Source organism: Chrysochloris asiatica, unplaced genomic scaffold (genome assembly GCF_000296735.1).
Source record: "Chrysochloris asiatica unplaced genomic scaffold, ChrAsi1.0 scaffold00009, whole genome shotgun sequence".
In the NCBI taxonomy this organism is placed as follows: Eukaryota; Metazoa; Chordata; class Mammalia; order Afrosoricida; family Chrysochloridae; genus Chrysochloris; species Chrysochloris asiatica.
The window spans coordinates 29,419,389-29,437,832 of NW_006408527.1; the positions used below are offsets into that span (position 1 = coordinate 29,419,389).

The 18,444-nt window shown below is 37.2% G+C and overlaps 1 protein-coding gene across 1 annotated transcript in view; it reads right to left on the bottom strand.

Annotated features, from left to right (window-relative positions):
• The window catches only part of LOC102824771 (complement factor H-like), a 522,059-nt gene that overhangs the window by 174,064 nt on the left and 329,551 nt on the right, over nt 1–18,444 (bottom strand). The window contains 3 exon segments of the mRNA XM_006834236.1: nt 7,192–7,262; nt 14,488–14,659; nt 16,878–17,060. Of these exon segments, the coding sequence (XP_006834299.1) occupies nt 7,192–7,262; nt 14,488–14,659; nt 16,878–17,060 (426 nt within the window).

Below are 18,444 nucleotides of genomic sequence, written 5' to 3' on the forward strand. Positions count from 1 at the left end.
GGTTACGAATCGGGCTGCGAACCTTAAGGTCAGCGGTTCGAAACTACCAGCCGCTCCGCGGGAGAAAGATGAGGCTTTCTACTCCCATAAGGATTTACACCCTCGGAAACCCTGTACAGGGTCGCTATGGGTCGGAACCGACTCGACGGCACTTAACAACAACAACCACACTCCATATAATTAGCACTGAAAGTAAACCACAAAGTCCATGCTTTAAGCCTTCCAGCTTCCAACTGCTCCATGGGAGAGAGATGAGATGTTGTGTTTCTGCAAAATATAGTCTCAGAAACCCTATACAAGGTCTTTCTGAGTCAGAAGCGACTCAACTGCACTTAACCACAGCAACAGCAACATATACATATATGAATATATATTTTCAGACATCTATAAAAATTGTTTTTATGTTCACATAATACTAAAGGATGGCATCTTGCAACACGATAAATATAGTTCCAATTATATTTATCTTACAACAAGATAAATGCTGTTCAATTACATTTATTGTAAGATGTCATCCTTTATAAATAATTTCCTTCTAGCAGTAAATTACTATTGAAAATATAATATTGTTATACAGGTTGATAAAATGAATCAGAGACCAAAGTCATAATTTTAAATAATTAAGCTCTGGTAGCGTAGTGGTTACAAATTGGGTTGTGAACCGCAAGGTTAGCAGTTTGAAACTACCAGTGGTTCTGCGGGAGAAAGATGAGGCTTTCTGCATCCGTAAAGATTTACAGGCTTAGAAACCCTGTACAGGGTCACTGTGAGTCGGAACCGACTCCATGGCACATAACAACAACAACAAACAACATATATTTTAACTACAATACTTTCCATGCATTGAAAAACATTTTAAATTATTTATAATTAAGGCTTCTACAATTGCTTATATCTGACTATTCTTTTTACAAATAGTAATCATATGTTATTGTTGTTGTTATGTGCCGTGGAGTTGGTTTTGACTCATTGCAACCCTGTATAGGGTTTCTGAAGCTATAGATCTTTACAGGAGTAGAAAGCCTTCAGTAATCATATATTCAATATGAAATACACAGTCTATTTGAGTGCCCAACACCAACAAAACTCAGAAAATGTTCAATCTTTGAAAGAACTAAACCAACTTGTTTTCTCACTAAGGGAAAATGCTCGAGTCCTTGTAGTGCAGAGATGATAGCACCTACAGAGAAATAAGTAATCCTAGATACACAGGCTGAACAGGAATGGGAAGAAGAGAGGGCGTATACCCACAAATATACAAGGATTTGCAAGAGGATATTTGTACATGGGTATTTACCATTTCTCCAAAAACAACTATGAACATGCTGCAGCATACAGCTGGCAATATGATGAAAACTTCTTCGATATTATCAAACATCTTAATTCACTGAGTTGCTGGATGTGTGGCCTCAGGAGTCCATGGTCAATTGCCATAACGTAGTCCACAAAGACAATTTTCGACATACGTTTTGGTGAGTAGTATCTGGGATCTTGAAAGCTTTTGAGCAGCCATCTGAAGTGTAGCGATTGATATCTCCAGGTGCAGAAGATAGAAGAGTGATGAGAATTGAAGATGCCTGGAATCAATCAGTCCAACGGACTAATGGAACATGTGACTATCAGTCTTACTACCAACTTCTATGAAGGTCCCTGATAAAGTGGAAGAGATGTGAAACAAAACTCAAAAGTATATAAGGAAAAAGGCTGAAGTTATTAATCAGAAAGAGACTATAGGAACCCAAGAATATTATGGTCCTTAGCCACCCTTCATGTCTGGAAAGGACAAGAAGCAGTTTTCACCTAGTATTAGTTAGGCATACAGCGGGCCAACCACATTAGGGAATGGTCAATCATTCAAAATCATAAGGGCAACAATTTCCTAAAGACAAAGTTGAGAAGGGATGGGAAAATGGGTGGAAAGGAAATAGAAACAATAGAGAGGAAATGGGATAGCTATTGTTGCATAGAGGAGGGGATTACAATCATTGCGATGAAACAAATTATATGATTTGCTGAATGCAAAAAAAAAAAAAAAAAATTGAGAAAAGTACTCTCACGGTATGTTGCCAGAAGGTGAACCACTTAAAATATGACTAGGGAGGCATAGCCTCCTCAATATTGAATTGACGTTTAATGGTGTGAATAGAACAAAAGTTTCAGGACCTTCATTTGCAATGAGGCAAAACTCAAAAGGAGATGGAACAGCTGAAAAAAAAAATCCATTACTAATCAGAACATGGAATGTGTTAAATATGAATCTTTGAAAAACAGGAAGCTGCTGAAAATGAATCGGAACACATAAAGACCTTGAGTATGTACCACCGAATTTAGAGACTATCTTAAGAAAAAATTTGATACATGAGACACTAATGACAAAAGACCAAGGGAATTGTGGGTTGAAATCAAGAAGATCATACATGAAGAAGCAGCAAGTCATTAAAAAGACAGGAAGAAAGATAGAAAAGACCAAACTTGATATCAGAAGAGACTCTGAAAGTTGCTCGTGATCATCAGGAATCTAAAACATCTGGAAGAAATTATGAAATAAAAGAGCTGAATAGAAATTTTCAAAAGGTAACAAGAAAAGACAAAGTATTATAATGAAATGTGCAAAGACCTGGAGTGAGAAAAGCAAAAGGTAAAAACATGCTCAACATTTCCAAATTTAAAGAACTGAAGAAAATTCAAGCCTTAAGTTTCAATATTGCAAGATTCTATGGAGAAAATGGATTCTTAGTGTGATGCTATAGAATAAACACTGGGTTGTGGTGGTTCAAATCCTATACAGGGTCAATGTGACTCAATAGCACATAAAAACAACAACAACATGGACAACATACTGAATGATTCAGTTAACATCAAAAGAAGATGGGAAGAATATATAGAGTCACTGTGTCAAACAGAGTAGATCAACATTCAGGCCTATTAGGAGATGGCATATAATCAAGAACTGATGATTTTGAAAGAATAAACCCAAGGTGCACTGAAGTCATTTAAAAAACAACAACAAGGTTTTAGGAACTGATGGGATACAAACTGAAATCTTTCAATAAACTGAAGCAGCACTGAAGGTGTTCACCAGTTTATAACAAGAAATTTGGAAGACAGCTATCTGGCCAACTGACTGGAAGAGATCCATATTCACACCTGTTTCAAAGAAAGGTGACTCAACTGAATGCAGAAATTTTCTAATACCATTATTATCACATTGTGAGGACAATTTTATTGATGATAAATTCAAAACTGATTTCAGCAGTAGTCATACAAAGTCATACGACACATACAGTAATCATACAAAAATACAAACCAGATTCAGAAGAGGACATGGAATGAGAGATATCTTTGCTGATGTCAGATGACTCTTGGTTGAAAGCAGAGAATACCAGAGAGGTGGTTGCTTGTGTTTTATTGACAATACAAAGGCATTAAACATGGCATATATTATGATTAGCATTAGGAAGAATGGGAACTTCAGAATTCTTAATTGTGCTTATGAGGAACTTGTATATAGTTATTAGGACAAAATGAGGAGGCACTAAATGATTCAAAATCAGAAAAGGTGTGTGTCAGGATTTTATCCTTTCACAATATTTATTTAATCTGTATGCTGAGCAAATTATCTGAGAAACTGCAATATATGAAAAAGAATGTGACTTCAAGCTATTTGTGCTTTATTGACTATGGATCATGACAAGTTATCATCACATCATAACATTGTGAAAAATGAATATTCCAGAACACTTGATTGTGCTGTTAAGGAACCTCTGCATAGACCATCAGGCAGCCACTCAAACAGAACAAGGGAATACTGAGCGATTTAAAATCAGGAAAAGTATGTGCCTCGGTTGTATATTTCCCAATAATTATTATACCTGTATACTGAGTAAATAATATGAGAAACTGGATCATATGAAGAAGAATGTGGCATCAGGATTGGAGAAAGATTCATTAACAACCTGTGACATGCAGATGATGCAACCTGGCTTGCTGAAAGCGAAGAGGACTTAAAATACTCATGAAGATCAAAGACTATAGCCTTCAGTGTGCATTGCACCTTAATGTAAAGAAAACAAAAATTCTCACAACTGGATCAATAAATAGCATCATGATAAATGGACAAAACATAAAAGTTGTCAAAGATTTCATTTTGCTCAGCTCCGCAATCAACACTCATGGAAGCAGCAGTCAAGAAATCAACCAGTGTATTGTATTAGGCAAATCTGCTGCACACAAGACCTCTTTAAATTGTTCAAGAACCAAGAATATCCGTTTGAGGAGTAAGGTGTGCTTTACCCAAGCTATGGCATTTTCAGTTGCTTCATAAGAATGTGAAAGACAGACAATGAATAGGGAAGTCCAAAGAAGAATTGATGCATTTGAGTTATAGTATTTCTTGGAAAGCAACATACAAAGTACCCCAGACTGCCAAAAGAACAAACAAATCTGTGTTGGAAGAACAAGAATGCAAGGATATTGAGACTTTGCCTCTCATACTTTAGACGTGTTGTCAGGAGTAACCAGTCCTAGTAGAAGGACATTATACTTGGCAATTGAAGGGTCAGCAAAAAAGTGGACGACCTCCTCAGCAAGATGACTTGGCACAGTGGCAACAGAAATGGACTCAAGTATGACAACAATTGTGAGGATGGTGCAGAACCAGGCATTCATCCTATTATAAATTCCTGTTAGGTGACCAGACAGCACCTACCAACAACTCCTATGCAGCACCCAGGTATGAGCAGCTGACCTAGGAGAAGCTGAGAGGACTAGAAAGAAGGGGATGTGAGCCATTAATAGAAATAGGGGCCAAGAGAGACGACGTATTACATTGGGCAAATCTGCTGCATGGGAACTTTTTAAAGTGTTGAGGAGCAGAGATGTCAGCTTGAGGACTAAGTTGCGCCTGACCCAAGCCATGGTATTTTCAATAACCTCATATGGATGTGAAAGCTGGACAGTGAATAAAGAAGACCATAGAAGAATTGATGCCTTTGAGTTGTGGTGTTGGAGGAGAATACTAAAAGTGCCATGGACTGCCAAAAGAACCAATAGATCTGTTTTGGAAGAAGTGCAGCCAGAGTGATCTTTGGAAGCCAAGATGGCTAAGCTTTGTCTCTCATACTTTGGACATATTGTCAGGAGGGAACAGTCACTGGAGAAGGATGTCATGCTGGGTAAGATGGAGGGTCAGAGAAAAAGAGGAAGACCCCCAACGAGATGGATCAGCCAGGTGACATCATTGATGGCGTCAAATGTGGCAGCGGTAGTGAGGTTGGCCCAGGATTTGACATTGTTTCGTTCTGCTGCGCATGGGGTCGCTATGAATCAGTTCTGACTGGATGGCACCTGACAACAACAACAACAAGAGAAAATCATGTAGGCTAGTCAACTGTTAGAAATTCTTTTAAGAACTGAGAATTTAGCGGTTGCCAAGGCAATCATAGATTAAAAACGCAAAATGAAACAAAACAGCTAAGTGTAGCTTGTTTAACTTTGAAAAGAAACTGAAACCAGAGTAACGCTGCCAGCCCTGTGTCCTATCAATTTTACCATGAAGAACTGCCCTTTGTTATTGGACCCTGCTAGTCCCTAGAGGAATTCTGATGTGGCACTGTGGGTTAATGTGCCAGACTGCAAAGCCATTTAAACTGCAAGGTTGGCAGTTCAAGCTCACCAGTTGCTCCTCTGAAACCCTATATAGGGTCACTATGGGTTGGAACCAACTTGAGGGCACTTCACAACAAGTCCCTAGAGAGGAGAACTGATTGTGTCGCTGCAGGGTAATGTGCTGACCCACAAGGTCAGTTTAAGCCGTAATATTGGTGGTTCAAACCCACCAGCCACTCCTTGGAAACCGTATACAGGGTCACTATGAGTCAGAACCAAATCAAAGCCATTTAGCAACTGCAACAACAGTCTCAATAGACTAGGGGGTAAAAGCTAAAGTTACTCCCCAGGTTAAAGCCCTACCAGGAAACCAGAAACTCTATGTTATAGTGGTAATGAACAAACCACAATGTCAATCTAGCTCAGGTTGATATAGGGCAGAATACACTCTTCTCTTTGGAAACACTGGTAAGTTTCAAGGGCATCCCTAGGCAGAATAAATTTTAGGGGTGAATTCTCTGTGGAAGAATTCCAACTGAAGGTAAAAATAATCAAAACGATCCCAAATATAACACCTGTGCTAAAACCTGTTAATAAAGACTTGGACACATATCATACTGTTTGTGACCTGGTTACATTATTTTTAGCCTTATGTATGGAGCTCTGTAGTGTAGTGGTTACAAATCCATTGTGAACTTCAAGGTCAGGAGTTCGAAACTACCAGCTGTTCTGCAGGAGAAAGATGAGCCTTTCCGCTCCCGTAAAGATTTACAGCCTCGGAAACCCTGTACAGGGTCTCTATGAGTAGAAACAGAATTCATGGCACTTAACAACAACAACAACAACAGCAAGCCTTATGTACTCAGAACAAGTTTGTCTTCACCTGGGAGAGACATCATGTACATTAGGATGAAATTTAACCAGCCCTAAGTAGACAACTGCATAAGAAACAGACAGTCGACTCCAAGATCCCAGAACAAGATCACAGAACTAGAGACAATATCATTGGACTTTATGTATTGCTTTATGCATTTCGGTGTTGGACTGGTTTTGAAATAATAGGCCAATGTATCTTAAGACTAAGACAGGTCTCACCTACCTTATTAGGCTACTATTTTATAAGCCTTTCTCTCCTTTTACACAGTCACTGACTTAGTGCAAGCCTTTAAAAATGTATCGGCCACTCTAGAACAGACCACTGGTGACACGGCCAGTACTTATCATTTGACCCGCAAGGTCGGCATTCAAACTCACCAGCCACTCCTTGGAAACCCAAGACAGACAGGGTCACTATGGGTCAGAACTGACTCGATGGCACTTAACAACAACATTGTTGTTGTGAGTGGACATTGAGTCCCACTGTAAAGATTTCCTAGTTACATAATAACCAAGTAGTTCCTTTAACGTGGCCCTACTCCACACTGTGAGTCTTGGCGTGGTGCTGTGGGATAAGCACTGGACTACTAACCACAAGATCAGTGATTCATACCCAGCAGACACACCTTGGAAACCCTATAGAAGTTTGCTATGAGTCAGAACTCACTCGATGGGACTTAACAACAACAGCAATAAATACAAACTCACTTTTTCTAAAAGGGATCACTAAAAAGGGTGTGACATAGGAAAATGTGGTAAAGAAATTAGAAGGTTCCCAGCTATTAAAAGAATCCTATTAACTCTTAGAGGTTTACCCTAAACAAGTAGTTCTCTAAAAGGAATCGTCCAATAATCCATGCAGAAAATAGCACACCAATCTAATTGTGATCCAATGAATTTTAAATAAAATCTATAATCAAGAGAAATGATACATGGGAATCTAAATTCAGATACACACAACACATGTGTTTTAAAGAGGAAACTTAATTCCATTTTAGAGTCTTAATGGAAGTCTAAAATTCATGTTAAATTTTAAAGAATGTGTTTTCTAACAACAGTTCTCCAGGTAAACACTAGAAATTATGTTCTGGCCTCTGGGATATTTCCACTCAACTGGTTCTTTTTATGTAAAACAAAAGTCTTCCTATTTTCTAGCTAATGTTGCTGGAAGACTGTGTTCCTCGTGAGACTAACCATTTTCCTCCCTTCCTGGGTGTTTTCATAGCTCTAGAGAGAAGTGGGCACTGGACTTAAATGAAACATGTAATTCCAAGTATGCCTTATGAATAAGGCTAAATATGTCTTCCTTGATGCCTTACTTAGAGTTGGTTTAGCAAAAAAAAAAAAAAAAAAGGAAAGAGTACATAAATTAGTCTGTGGAACAACCAAAACCTTAAATGCCAGAACATAAACTATGGATGCCATCAACTAGGAATTAGGACAAGTTAAAGCATCTCTGTTAGAAAACAGAAAAACTTTCTGAAGTGTGATTCCATGTGACTTCACTTGCCAGAAAAATAATCCTCCAAATCATACCTCCATACCACCAGGTGTCCAATACGTAGGAAAAAATCATTGGTGAAGATTAGCAAATAGATTTTACTGAAAGGCCATGAATGTCTGGGAACTTTGGAAATCTCTTAGCTTTAACTGATACATTTAGATCAGGGAGATAAAAGGCTTTCCCTGTCACTTAAGGAGAAAACTACTGAAGTATCAAAAAGATTGCTTGAAGATATTATTCCCCATTTGACTTTCTTCAGATCACATTAAGTGACAACAAAATTCCTTTTAGAACCTATGACATTAGGCTAATAGCACCACATCTAAACATCAAATGGCACTTGCACTGTGCCACAGTCTAGTGGCAAGGTAGAAAACTTTGGGCCTTGCCTTTTTTGACCTACTTGATATATATTGTCTCTTCTAGGCTACAGAAGTTTAGTTTGCAGATGTTGTTCCAGCAAGAATGTCAACCCATTCCTCTTTCTTTCCAGTCCTATGAAATCAGTCAAATTTCAGAGTAATGACGCTGTTCAGCTGCAAGCAGTTATTGAAGAATGACTTCCATTCCCATGTTCTGGGCTCAGTTCAACCTGAAATCCATTAAAAGAGGAGGGAATGAGACCAAGTCCCTCTCCCCTTCATGCACAAATAAGTTGTAATTAACTTGGGTTTTGACTTTGTCTTCTTGAGCTTCCCTTTAAAAATTTCTATTCAACTCTTTTACCTTCTCATTTCTTTCATTTCCTTTAGGTTCTCTGCGTTGGAGAGTAAGTTTGTCTCTTCTACCACCAATCATGATCTTTTTCTTCTTTCTTGTCTTCTTAATGACCTTTTGCCTTTTTTCTTTATGATGTTCTTGATGTCATCACATAACTCTTCAGATCTTTGGTCATTAGTGTCTAATTCATCAAATCTGTTCTTGAGAAGATCTTTAAATTCAGATCTTTCCAGAATTCTTCTTACAATGCTTGTCTCTCATATTTTGGTCATATTGTCAGAAAGGAAGTCACTGGAGAAAGACATCATGCTTGTGTAGTGGAGGATTAGTGAAAAAGAGGAATCCCTCCAACGAGATGGATTGGCACAGTGGTAGCAGCAATGGGCTCAAGTATAGCAATGCTTGTGAGGTTGGTGCAGGGCTGGGTGGTATTTCATTCTATTGAGCATAAGGTCACTATGGATCGACACTGACTCCATGGCACCTAACAACAACCTGGTTTTTTGCTCTCTACTTTTTGATAAGTATTTCACATTTTTCCTTGAGCCTTGTTTCCCCCCAAAAGATAATACACTGGACTGAAGAAAGGAGATTGGGATAGTACTCGTGTGGTACAATAGTGAATAATTGCTATCAGGACTGACTGTGATGGTCAGAAATGTAAAGGTAGATGTTTTGTAATAAAAGGAGGAAAGTGATTGATTTTTCAGTCCAGGAGCAGAGGCCCCTGGGACCATCAAGTGAGAAAAACAGAGTGCCGGACCCCACCCAGAGAAACAATGATGCCAGAAATGGAGGCAGAGAGGATGACGGGGAGAGATGCAACAGCTGGGGACTCTGGACTCAGGAAGGGAGAGGGGCTGTGTGCTGACGGACATTGGGCAGACTTGCAGGGTCTACCCTTTGGTTTTTTGATGATGTATGGAGGGGATTGTAATCATTTCAATGAAATGAACTGTGGTAGGATGAATGTAAAGCTGGTGTTCTTCCATGTAAACTATCACATAATTCACAATAAAAACTTAAAAAAAAATCTATTAGGAACTTTTCTATCCTTTTCTATGCTCTGGAATAGTTTGAGTGGAATTGATGACAGCTGTTCTCCAAATGTTTGCAAAAATTCACCGGTGACGTTGTCTGGGCCTGAACTTTTTTTGGTTGAGAATTTTTTGTTGAGCTGATTAATGTCTTCTTTTGTATAGTTTTTCTGTTCAAGTTTTCTACTTCAGTCTTTGTGAGTTTAATTATATTGTGTTTTCCTAAGTATGTATCCTACTCTAGATTTGCAAATTTGTTGAAGTATAATTCTTCATAGTACTCTGCTATTACTCTTTTTACTTTCATTAGTTCACTTGTAACATCACCCATGTGGTTTCTTATGCATGCTATCTGCATTTTCTCCTTCTATTCTTTTCTTAGATTTGCCTGTTTTTTGTCAACTTTATTCATCTTTTCAAAGAACCATCTTATTGTCCTGTTGAGTTGTTGTCTGATTTTTCTGTTTTCTATCTTGTTTATTATTTCTGTGCTAGTCTTCATTATTCCATTTCTTCTGGTTACTTTTAGTATAGTTTGCTGGTATTTTTCTAATTGCTGGAGATGTTGTCTTAATGTTTTTATTTTGGTTCTTACTTCTTTTTCGATATCTTGTAAATTATCCTTTCAGCACTGCTATTGCTGTGTCCCAAAGTTCTTGGCATATTGTGTTTTCATTCTCATTTGCTTCTAGGAATTTTTAAATTTTACCTTCTATTTGTTCAGTGACGAAATAGCTTTTAAGCAAAGTGTTATTCACTTTCCATGTGTTTGACTTTTTTCCTTGATCTTCCTATTATTGATAGCTAACTTTTAGCGTTGTGATCTGAGAATATGCTTTGTAATATTTTGATGTTTTTAAATTTAAGGAGATTTGCATTGTGACCTAACACATGGTCTATTCTCGAGAATATTCCATGTGCACTGGAAAAGAATGTGATTTGTGCTGTTGTTGGGTTGAATCCTCTATACGAATCTATGAATTCAAGTGGTTAATTGTGTAGTTTAGTTCCTTTGTGTGTTTGTTGAGTTTCGTTCTGGTTGTTCTGTCCTTTTTTGAATGTGGTATATTAAAGTTTTCCCATGATGTTGTAGTGTTGTCTATTTCTTTCTTCAATTCTGTCAGGGGTTACTTTATGTCCTTTCAGTCACTTTCACTAGGAGCATAGGTGTTTATTATGGTTATGCCCTTTTGTTCAATTGACACTTTAAACATGAGATAATGTACTTCTTTGTCTCTTATGCTAGCTTTTACCTTGAAATTTATTTTATAAGAGATTAGTATTGCCATACCAGCTCATTTTTTACTGCAATTAGCTTGGTATATAGTTTTTGTCCTTTAATTTTTAATCTATTTTTGTCTTCATATGAAATGTGTGTCTCTTGTAAACAGCATATTTAAGGACCCTGTTTTCTTATCCGATCTCCCACTCTCTGTCTCTTGACTGATGTGCTTAATCTAGTGATATTCAGTGTAATTATTGATAGATAAGAATTAATTGATGTCATTTTTTTAATTTCCTATAATGCTGCTGGTTTCTTTGTTCTGCATGGCTTGCTGTGCTGAGTTCATTTTGTGTCCTTTTTATTGTCAATTACTTCATAGTTTTATGTTTCCAAAATCGTCTTGGATTTTCCATTTCTTGACATGTTGTGATGCGTTACATTTCTCTGAGGTTACCCTATGTTTTATTTATTGCTTCCTTCTTTTAAAATAATCTGTTTTCTCCAGAATTCTACCTGACATCTTCACCACCTGGGTCTCATACTTTTCCCTTCTTTCACAATTATACTTATTCAGATCATAGACTGACTACACTGATGTCTAATTTCATTCTTGTAGTTTTGCTCTATTCTGGACTCTTCTATTTCTGGACTAAGTTCCAGGTGGTATTGCCACATATGTCAATCTCTGTTTATTGTCTTCTCTTTTGATCCTCAGTCCAAAGAACTGCTTTGGAGTATGTTTTTGCAGCACTGTCTTGACTTTTACAAAATCCTTTAATTTCTGTTTATCCTGGAATGTTCTGATTTTGACATCATATTTGATTGACAGCTTTGCTGAGTTTATAATTCTTGGTTGACAGGTTTTTTCTCTTTCAGAGTTTTCTGTATGTCTCCCCATTGCCTTCTTTATTGTATGGTTTCTGCTGAAAGACCAGAGCTGAATCTTACTGGCTTGTCTTTGTAGGTGGCATTTCTTTTTTTCCCTAGCAGTTTTTAGGATTCTTCAGTTGTCTTTGATTTTGGAGAGTTTGCTATGTTATGTATTAGTTTTCTTTTGGGTGTATCCTGCCTAGGGTTTGTTCTGCTTCTCTAATGTTTGTCTTCTTGGCTTCCAAGATGTAAGGAAAATTTTCTTCCAGTAACTTTCTGATTCTCTCTGAGGTTTTCTTTGCTTCTTCCTGTTCTGAAACTCCAATCACCCACAGGTTACTCCTCTACATGTTATCCCATATGAATCTTAGACTTTCTTCAGATTTTCTTTATTCTCTTTTCTGCTTGTTCTTTTATATAGCAGTATTGAGAAATCTGTTTTCTCTAATAAGCACTGAGAGGTCTGTCTTCTCTAATAAGCTTGCTAATTCCAACTTCCATCCCTTCAGTTCTACTCCTATGTCCTTTCAGTGTATTGTCCATTTCTGATATTTCAGTATTGATCCCCTGGACCTCTTTTTGCAGGTTTTGTGTTGTCCCCAATGCTTTATCTATTTTGTTTTATTGTTCCTATTAGGCTTTTCTGATTTCTCCCTTATTTTCCTTGACCTTTCTGTGGAACATTTGGATGCACCTCAATATCATTCTCCTGAATTGCTTTTCAGGTAATTTCAAATGTGTTTTTCACCCAATGGTCACCCTGTTCTTTACCTTTTGGTCATTTATTTGACCTATTCTGTGTTGTTTCTGCACATGAGCAGATTTTTTGTGTTGCTTTTTTAGGCATTATGGTGTTCTTGTATTTGTATTAATTAAACAATTGTATCTTGGTGTATTCCTAAGCTCCCTCCAATTGCCTCCTGATAGGTGTGATCAGGAAATGGGCTTCTCTTTTCACTGTTCTTACTGCTCAATTCAGAGTGGTCTTATTAGGAGTGGATTTTAGACACTTCTTTGATGTATTACAGTTCATATTGGTTCTTGCCCAGATGGGGGGTTTTATAGCATGTGATTGTAGCTTGGCTGTATGGCCACAATTACTAACTCTTGTTGGTTATGGTAAGAGGAGAAAGAGGTCCTCCCAAGATAGAAGGACAAAATAAGCCAGACTAAACACATAAGTCCAAAATCACCAAACCACAGAAAGATTGGAAAATATGAGTAAGACTAATTTAACTTCAAGGTCAGTAGTTCAAGCTTACCAGCTGCTTCTTGGACACCCTTAATTGGTAACTATGGGTGGGAACCAACTCAACAGCATTTAACAACAACAACAACAAATGGTCTCTTGCCTTCAAAGCCAGGTGAGAAATTTCAAGATGTTCCCGCTGTGTCTCATGGTTTGTTTTTCACTTCTTTTATTTATTTTTGTCTCCTCTCCTGAACTCCACTCAGCTTTTTCTCCATGTGAAATCCAGCCCAGGTTTGGCCTGACGCATTTTGCAAGAAACTCCTGTTGTAAGCTCATTCAGTTGACTCCTTTTCCTTCTTCAATTCTGCACCCAGAGATCTACACTTTGCAGATCTTTCCACTGTGTAGCCAAAACTTCCTTAGGTCTGGTCCCCAGAGGAGAGATGAGTAGACAGAGCAAAAAAGAATGAAAAAGAAATAATAAGAAAAGGTATTCTCACACCTTTATCTCTGCAGATGTGTCAGTTTTCTGCAATGGGAGTGCACTCTTAAATGTCTGTCTGCTCACTCCCATTCAAAATGGTTGTGGTAGACATGTTGGCCACCCCAAATCAGAAGCCACATCCTTTCTTGCTTCTACTTCAAATCTTACTCCTGGTAAGCACTCGATCCACTTATTATCCCTTTATCTGAAGTTCAGAGTTCTGGGACTGTCCTGTGAATTTGTTTCATTTGGCTTTTGTATTTTACTGATTGGGTTCTGTATTGCTTTTCTGTTTAGTCCACAATCAAGCCATGTCTCCTGGATTTTTATGACTGTTTTTTGGTCAATATTATGATTGTTATATTCCCAACTCTATTTTAATATCTTCCTACAATTTACTTGAATTATGAAGTGTATAAATAACTTATAGATCATAATTTAATCCTTTTGAGCATATTCATCTAGAGATAGGTAAGTAAGCTAATATCAGGGACTGATAAATAACTGTTTATATTTTATTACTAGTGTAGGCCAGACTTAGTATGGTTTTTAATGTTTGTCATGTAATATTACTTTGAAGATGGAGACCATCAGATCTTTAGTAGTCCGAGAGTGTGTCAAATGCTATACTGAAAACTTGGAGAGTGTAATGAAAGTGATGGCCCAAAGCAGGCCTTGAAGTGAATTCCTCTGATTTCTTTCTAATGATGCTTTAGGAACAAGACATATAGATTTGGCATTGACACATTTTAATATTCTATATACTAGGTTAGATATTGATCTCTCAGATTATAATTACATCATTCACTTAATATTTAATTCAAAACCTAATTTGTGAATAAAATGATTTAACACTTATAAAAATAAAATTTGGAAAATTAGGTTAATGATATAAAATTTAGGTAATGTATGTTCTTTGATTACATAAATGCATTTTGACCATGGCATTAGTGACAATGGGGATATTCCAACTTTCCTTCATGACACACTGCTCGAAAAGAGTCTTGGGATGTCACAGGATAATATCGCCATTTACATCTAAATTCAACAGTATCTCCTGATTTGGAATATACTTTTTCATCATATTTCCATCGTAACTCTATGTTACGTATTTCCATCTCGTGTTTTGATATTACACATGCATCTGAAAGTAGATAAACACAAATTATCAGCATATACAACAACAAAATTTTAGAAGATAACAAACAAGGCAGATGTACTATATGGATCCTCTACAACAAAGATAAAAGAGACAAAGCAAAACATGAATAGATAAAAATTCTGCCATCCTAAACAACAGAAGAAAGGTCAGAGTGGTGGATGGAATGCTTGCTGAAAGGAAAAGCTGAAGAGGAAAAGTGAGAGAGGTAAACTGACTTGTGAGGCTCCACCATCTTGTGAGCAGGTTTTCCCCTAGAGGGAGCTCTGGCAGAGCAGATTTGCATGGGTTATGGAAAAGGTGAGATTTTTTTTCTTTTTCCCCATGTTCCTCTGGTGACCAGAGTGTAACCAGCTCCTACCCTCAACTGCCTCCAGCACAAACCCTGCTTTCTAAGAATTCAGAGCTGTGTGGTTGGAAGCCGTGCTAGTGTGAGGTGAAGGCTGACTGCTCCATTTAGATGTGCCACTTAGGTACCTGGATTCAAGTGGGCTTGGCTCCAGGCCTACAGAATCCACTGAGTCATCAGACAAGCATTTAACTCGTCAACCTGTCTCCAGCTTCTCTGTGATGCTAACAGACACTGAAACAAGGACCATCAAGGGTCCCCACACACTACTTCCAGCTTGAATGCCCTGAACATAGAACTAAATGCCCTGCAACAGAAGAATGGCTAAATCAACTTTATTATATACACACAATGGAATACATCAAAATGTTGAGAAATATTGATGAATCTGGGGAATACCTTACAACATGTCTGAAACTGGAGAACAATCACAAAAGGATGAACATTGTATGAGTTCAATGTTGTAAAAAGTTAAGAAAAGGTTTTCTTGACAAAAGAAACAGTCTATGATGATTGCAGGGGGATGTACTGGGAAGGGAGATTATTCATGGGCTAGGGAGTAGACACAAGTTAACATGGATAGCAGAGCAGGCAGCATACAACAAGAGAGACATTAGCAGATAAAAGATGAAGGTAGCGGGAGGTACAGGGAGAAGTGCAATTTTTAAAGTGAATAAAGGTAAATAATGAAACTGTTGGTACATGGAGGGGATTGCACCACATATTAAACAAAGTGCATGGTTTGCTGAATATAGAACTGATGACTGCACTGTAAACCTTCACTCAATTCACAATAAAAAGCTAAAAAAAAAAAGTCTTCTTTCTGCCCTCTTCTCCTCTCTCTTTTCTTCTACCTCCTGCCTTCTCTCTCTGGCAGAGGTCACCTTCCTCTCTCTCACCCTGAATAAAAGTCTCTAGATGGGCAAAAAAAAAAAGCTAAAAAAAAAAAAAGCAAGCCCAAAAGACATATTTTCATAGACCTTCAAGGACTTCAAGTTGAATGTTTGATATGGATTTAAGCATTCTTCTCTAAATCTTTCCTGTCCCTTTGAAAAATCAGCATATATATTTAAATATGGAGTCTTGGTGTGGCATTATAGGATAAGCACTGGACTGTGAAACACAAGACTGGCAGCTCAAGCCCACCAGTTGCTCCTTGGAAGCCCTCTACAGCATCGATTTTATGTCGGAACCAACTTGACCTCACTTAACAACATATTTATTGTTAAAATACTAAATCTAACTAAACTAACTGATTGCCGTCAGATCAATTTTGGATCATTGATTAGAATCCTGTGGTACACAACAGAACTGCTTTATAGGGATCTTGTGTAAAATATTTCTGGAAACACATCACCAGGGCTTTTTTTTTGCACAGCACTCATTGGTGGATTCAAACAACCAGCCCTCAAATTAGTAGATGAATGCAAGTCATTTGGTCACCTAGTGACCTTAAATTGGCAAATAATGCAAACATGGCACATTACGCACAACGAGTGATAACTAAACTTATTATCAGAGAAACATAACGTGAGTTGTTATATTAAAATGTTTTGTATTTTTAAAATGCTCATATGCAGCGTTTCAATAAGAAAACATACTTCCTGTGAAACTTTACATCCTCACATATTAATAATGGAATGTGCTATGGAGCAGTTCTACTCTGTAATGTATGGAGTTACACTAAGTAAGAATTTACTCAACAGCCAAATGTTTTGTTTTATTCATATGTAGAGGTTAGGTGGTCAACTCAACAATGTTTTGTTATTTCCTAAATAATACATTATAAACAGCAATACATAATGTCCATTACTCTAATTTTTCCAGGATTAAAGCAAATGTTGATGTACTTACTTAAACATTTTGGTGGTTGTGACCACTCTCCATTCATGCATGTTACACTTTTGTTACCCTGAAGTGTATAGAAGGACTGGCATTGATACTGAACTGATGATCCTGGAGCATATTCATCTAATAGGAACGAAGTGATATCTCCATTTTCAATAGGTGGAGGAGCCCCACATTTTCTTTCAGAATCTAAAATATATTATTATTTGATTTATTGAGAGATGTGATCAATATATAGATTAAATCAAGACAAATACAAACTAAGCATAAAACGTAAAATTGAGATTAGTGGTTCTCATGAAGTTGTTATTGTTGTCATTGTCCTCATGAAGTTGTTAAACAAAGTTTTATCATCAAATATGATGCTCAGTGTATGTACAGTAATTACTTAAATCATTTCTATTTAAAATGTGATGAAAGTCAATTTACTAGTTGGGTAAAATGAAAGTAAAATATACACTCTTTAGTTGAAGTATCAAAATGGCAATAGAAGTCATAAGTGTGGTTGTATGTTTATATTTTATTTCAATCACAACCACTGGATACAAAATTTACAAAACACATATACTAAACGGCAATGCAAAGGAGTCAAAATGAAATTCTTTAAAAAATTCTAGAAACCTACAAGATAAGCAAGACAATGGAAATAGGAAGAAGAAACAGAAAACAAACAAAATAATTAACAAAATACCAAAATATGTCTTAACTTATCAATACTATTTAAATATAGATGGACCAAATATACTAATTTAAACAGTGAGAATAAGTAGGTGAATAAGAATAAAATCCAGCAAGCGGGGAAAGGATCAGAGCAGCCACAGATGCCTGACAGAGCGGCAGAGATAGAGGTGTGGACATTCTTTTTTGTTGTTGTTATTTTTCATTGGTCCCTTGCTGTCTGTGTACCTCCATTCTGGTGACTATAGGGGTACCTGAGCTGGTGGACACCCCAGCCCCATCCTCGGAGGGTTCTACTATGCATGCGCACAGATCTCCTCAAAATTTAAAGAGACAGTTTCCACTTAAAACCAAATGGCCGACAGATACTCAGCCAAAGAACAGGACTTGAACTTTTGTTGTTTGCTTTTTGTTCTGTTTTTTAACACGGGAAAGAGAAGGACAGGGCTGTAGGGAGGTTAAGAGAGCTCATATTAGGCTACAGATTACTTTTTTGTTTTTTAATTTTTAAAAAGTAAATTTTTTTTCTTTTTATTTTCTTCCTTCTTTTTCTTCTCTCCCTCCTCTATCTTTTCTGTGAGTTGAGACTTATTTTTCTTGTTGGTGTTTTTTAGGTTTTTTTTTTTTGATGGTATTGTTTTGCTGTTATATGCTCCCCCTTCTGCCTTTGGAGGACTCTTTGTCTCCCTATATTACACAAGAAGAGTCAGCAACTGCTACCATACAACCAACCTACAATCACACCCTATAAAACACTAAAACTCAGGTAAGAACCAATAACAACTGCTATATAGCAGGGAAACAGACAACACCTGTGAAAGTTACTCTGAGTTAAACAATAAGAAGAATGAAAAGGGAAGCCCACATCCTGATCACATCTTCCTGGAAGCAATCA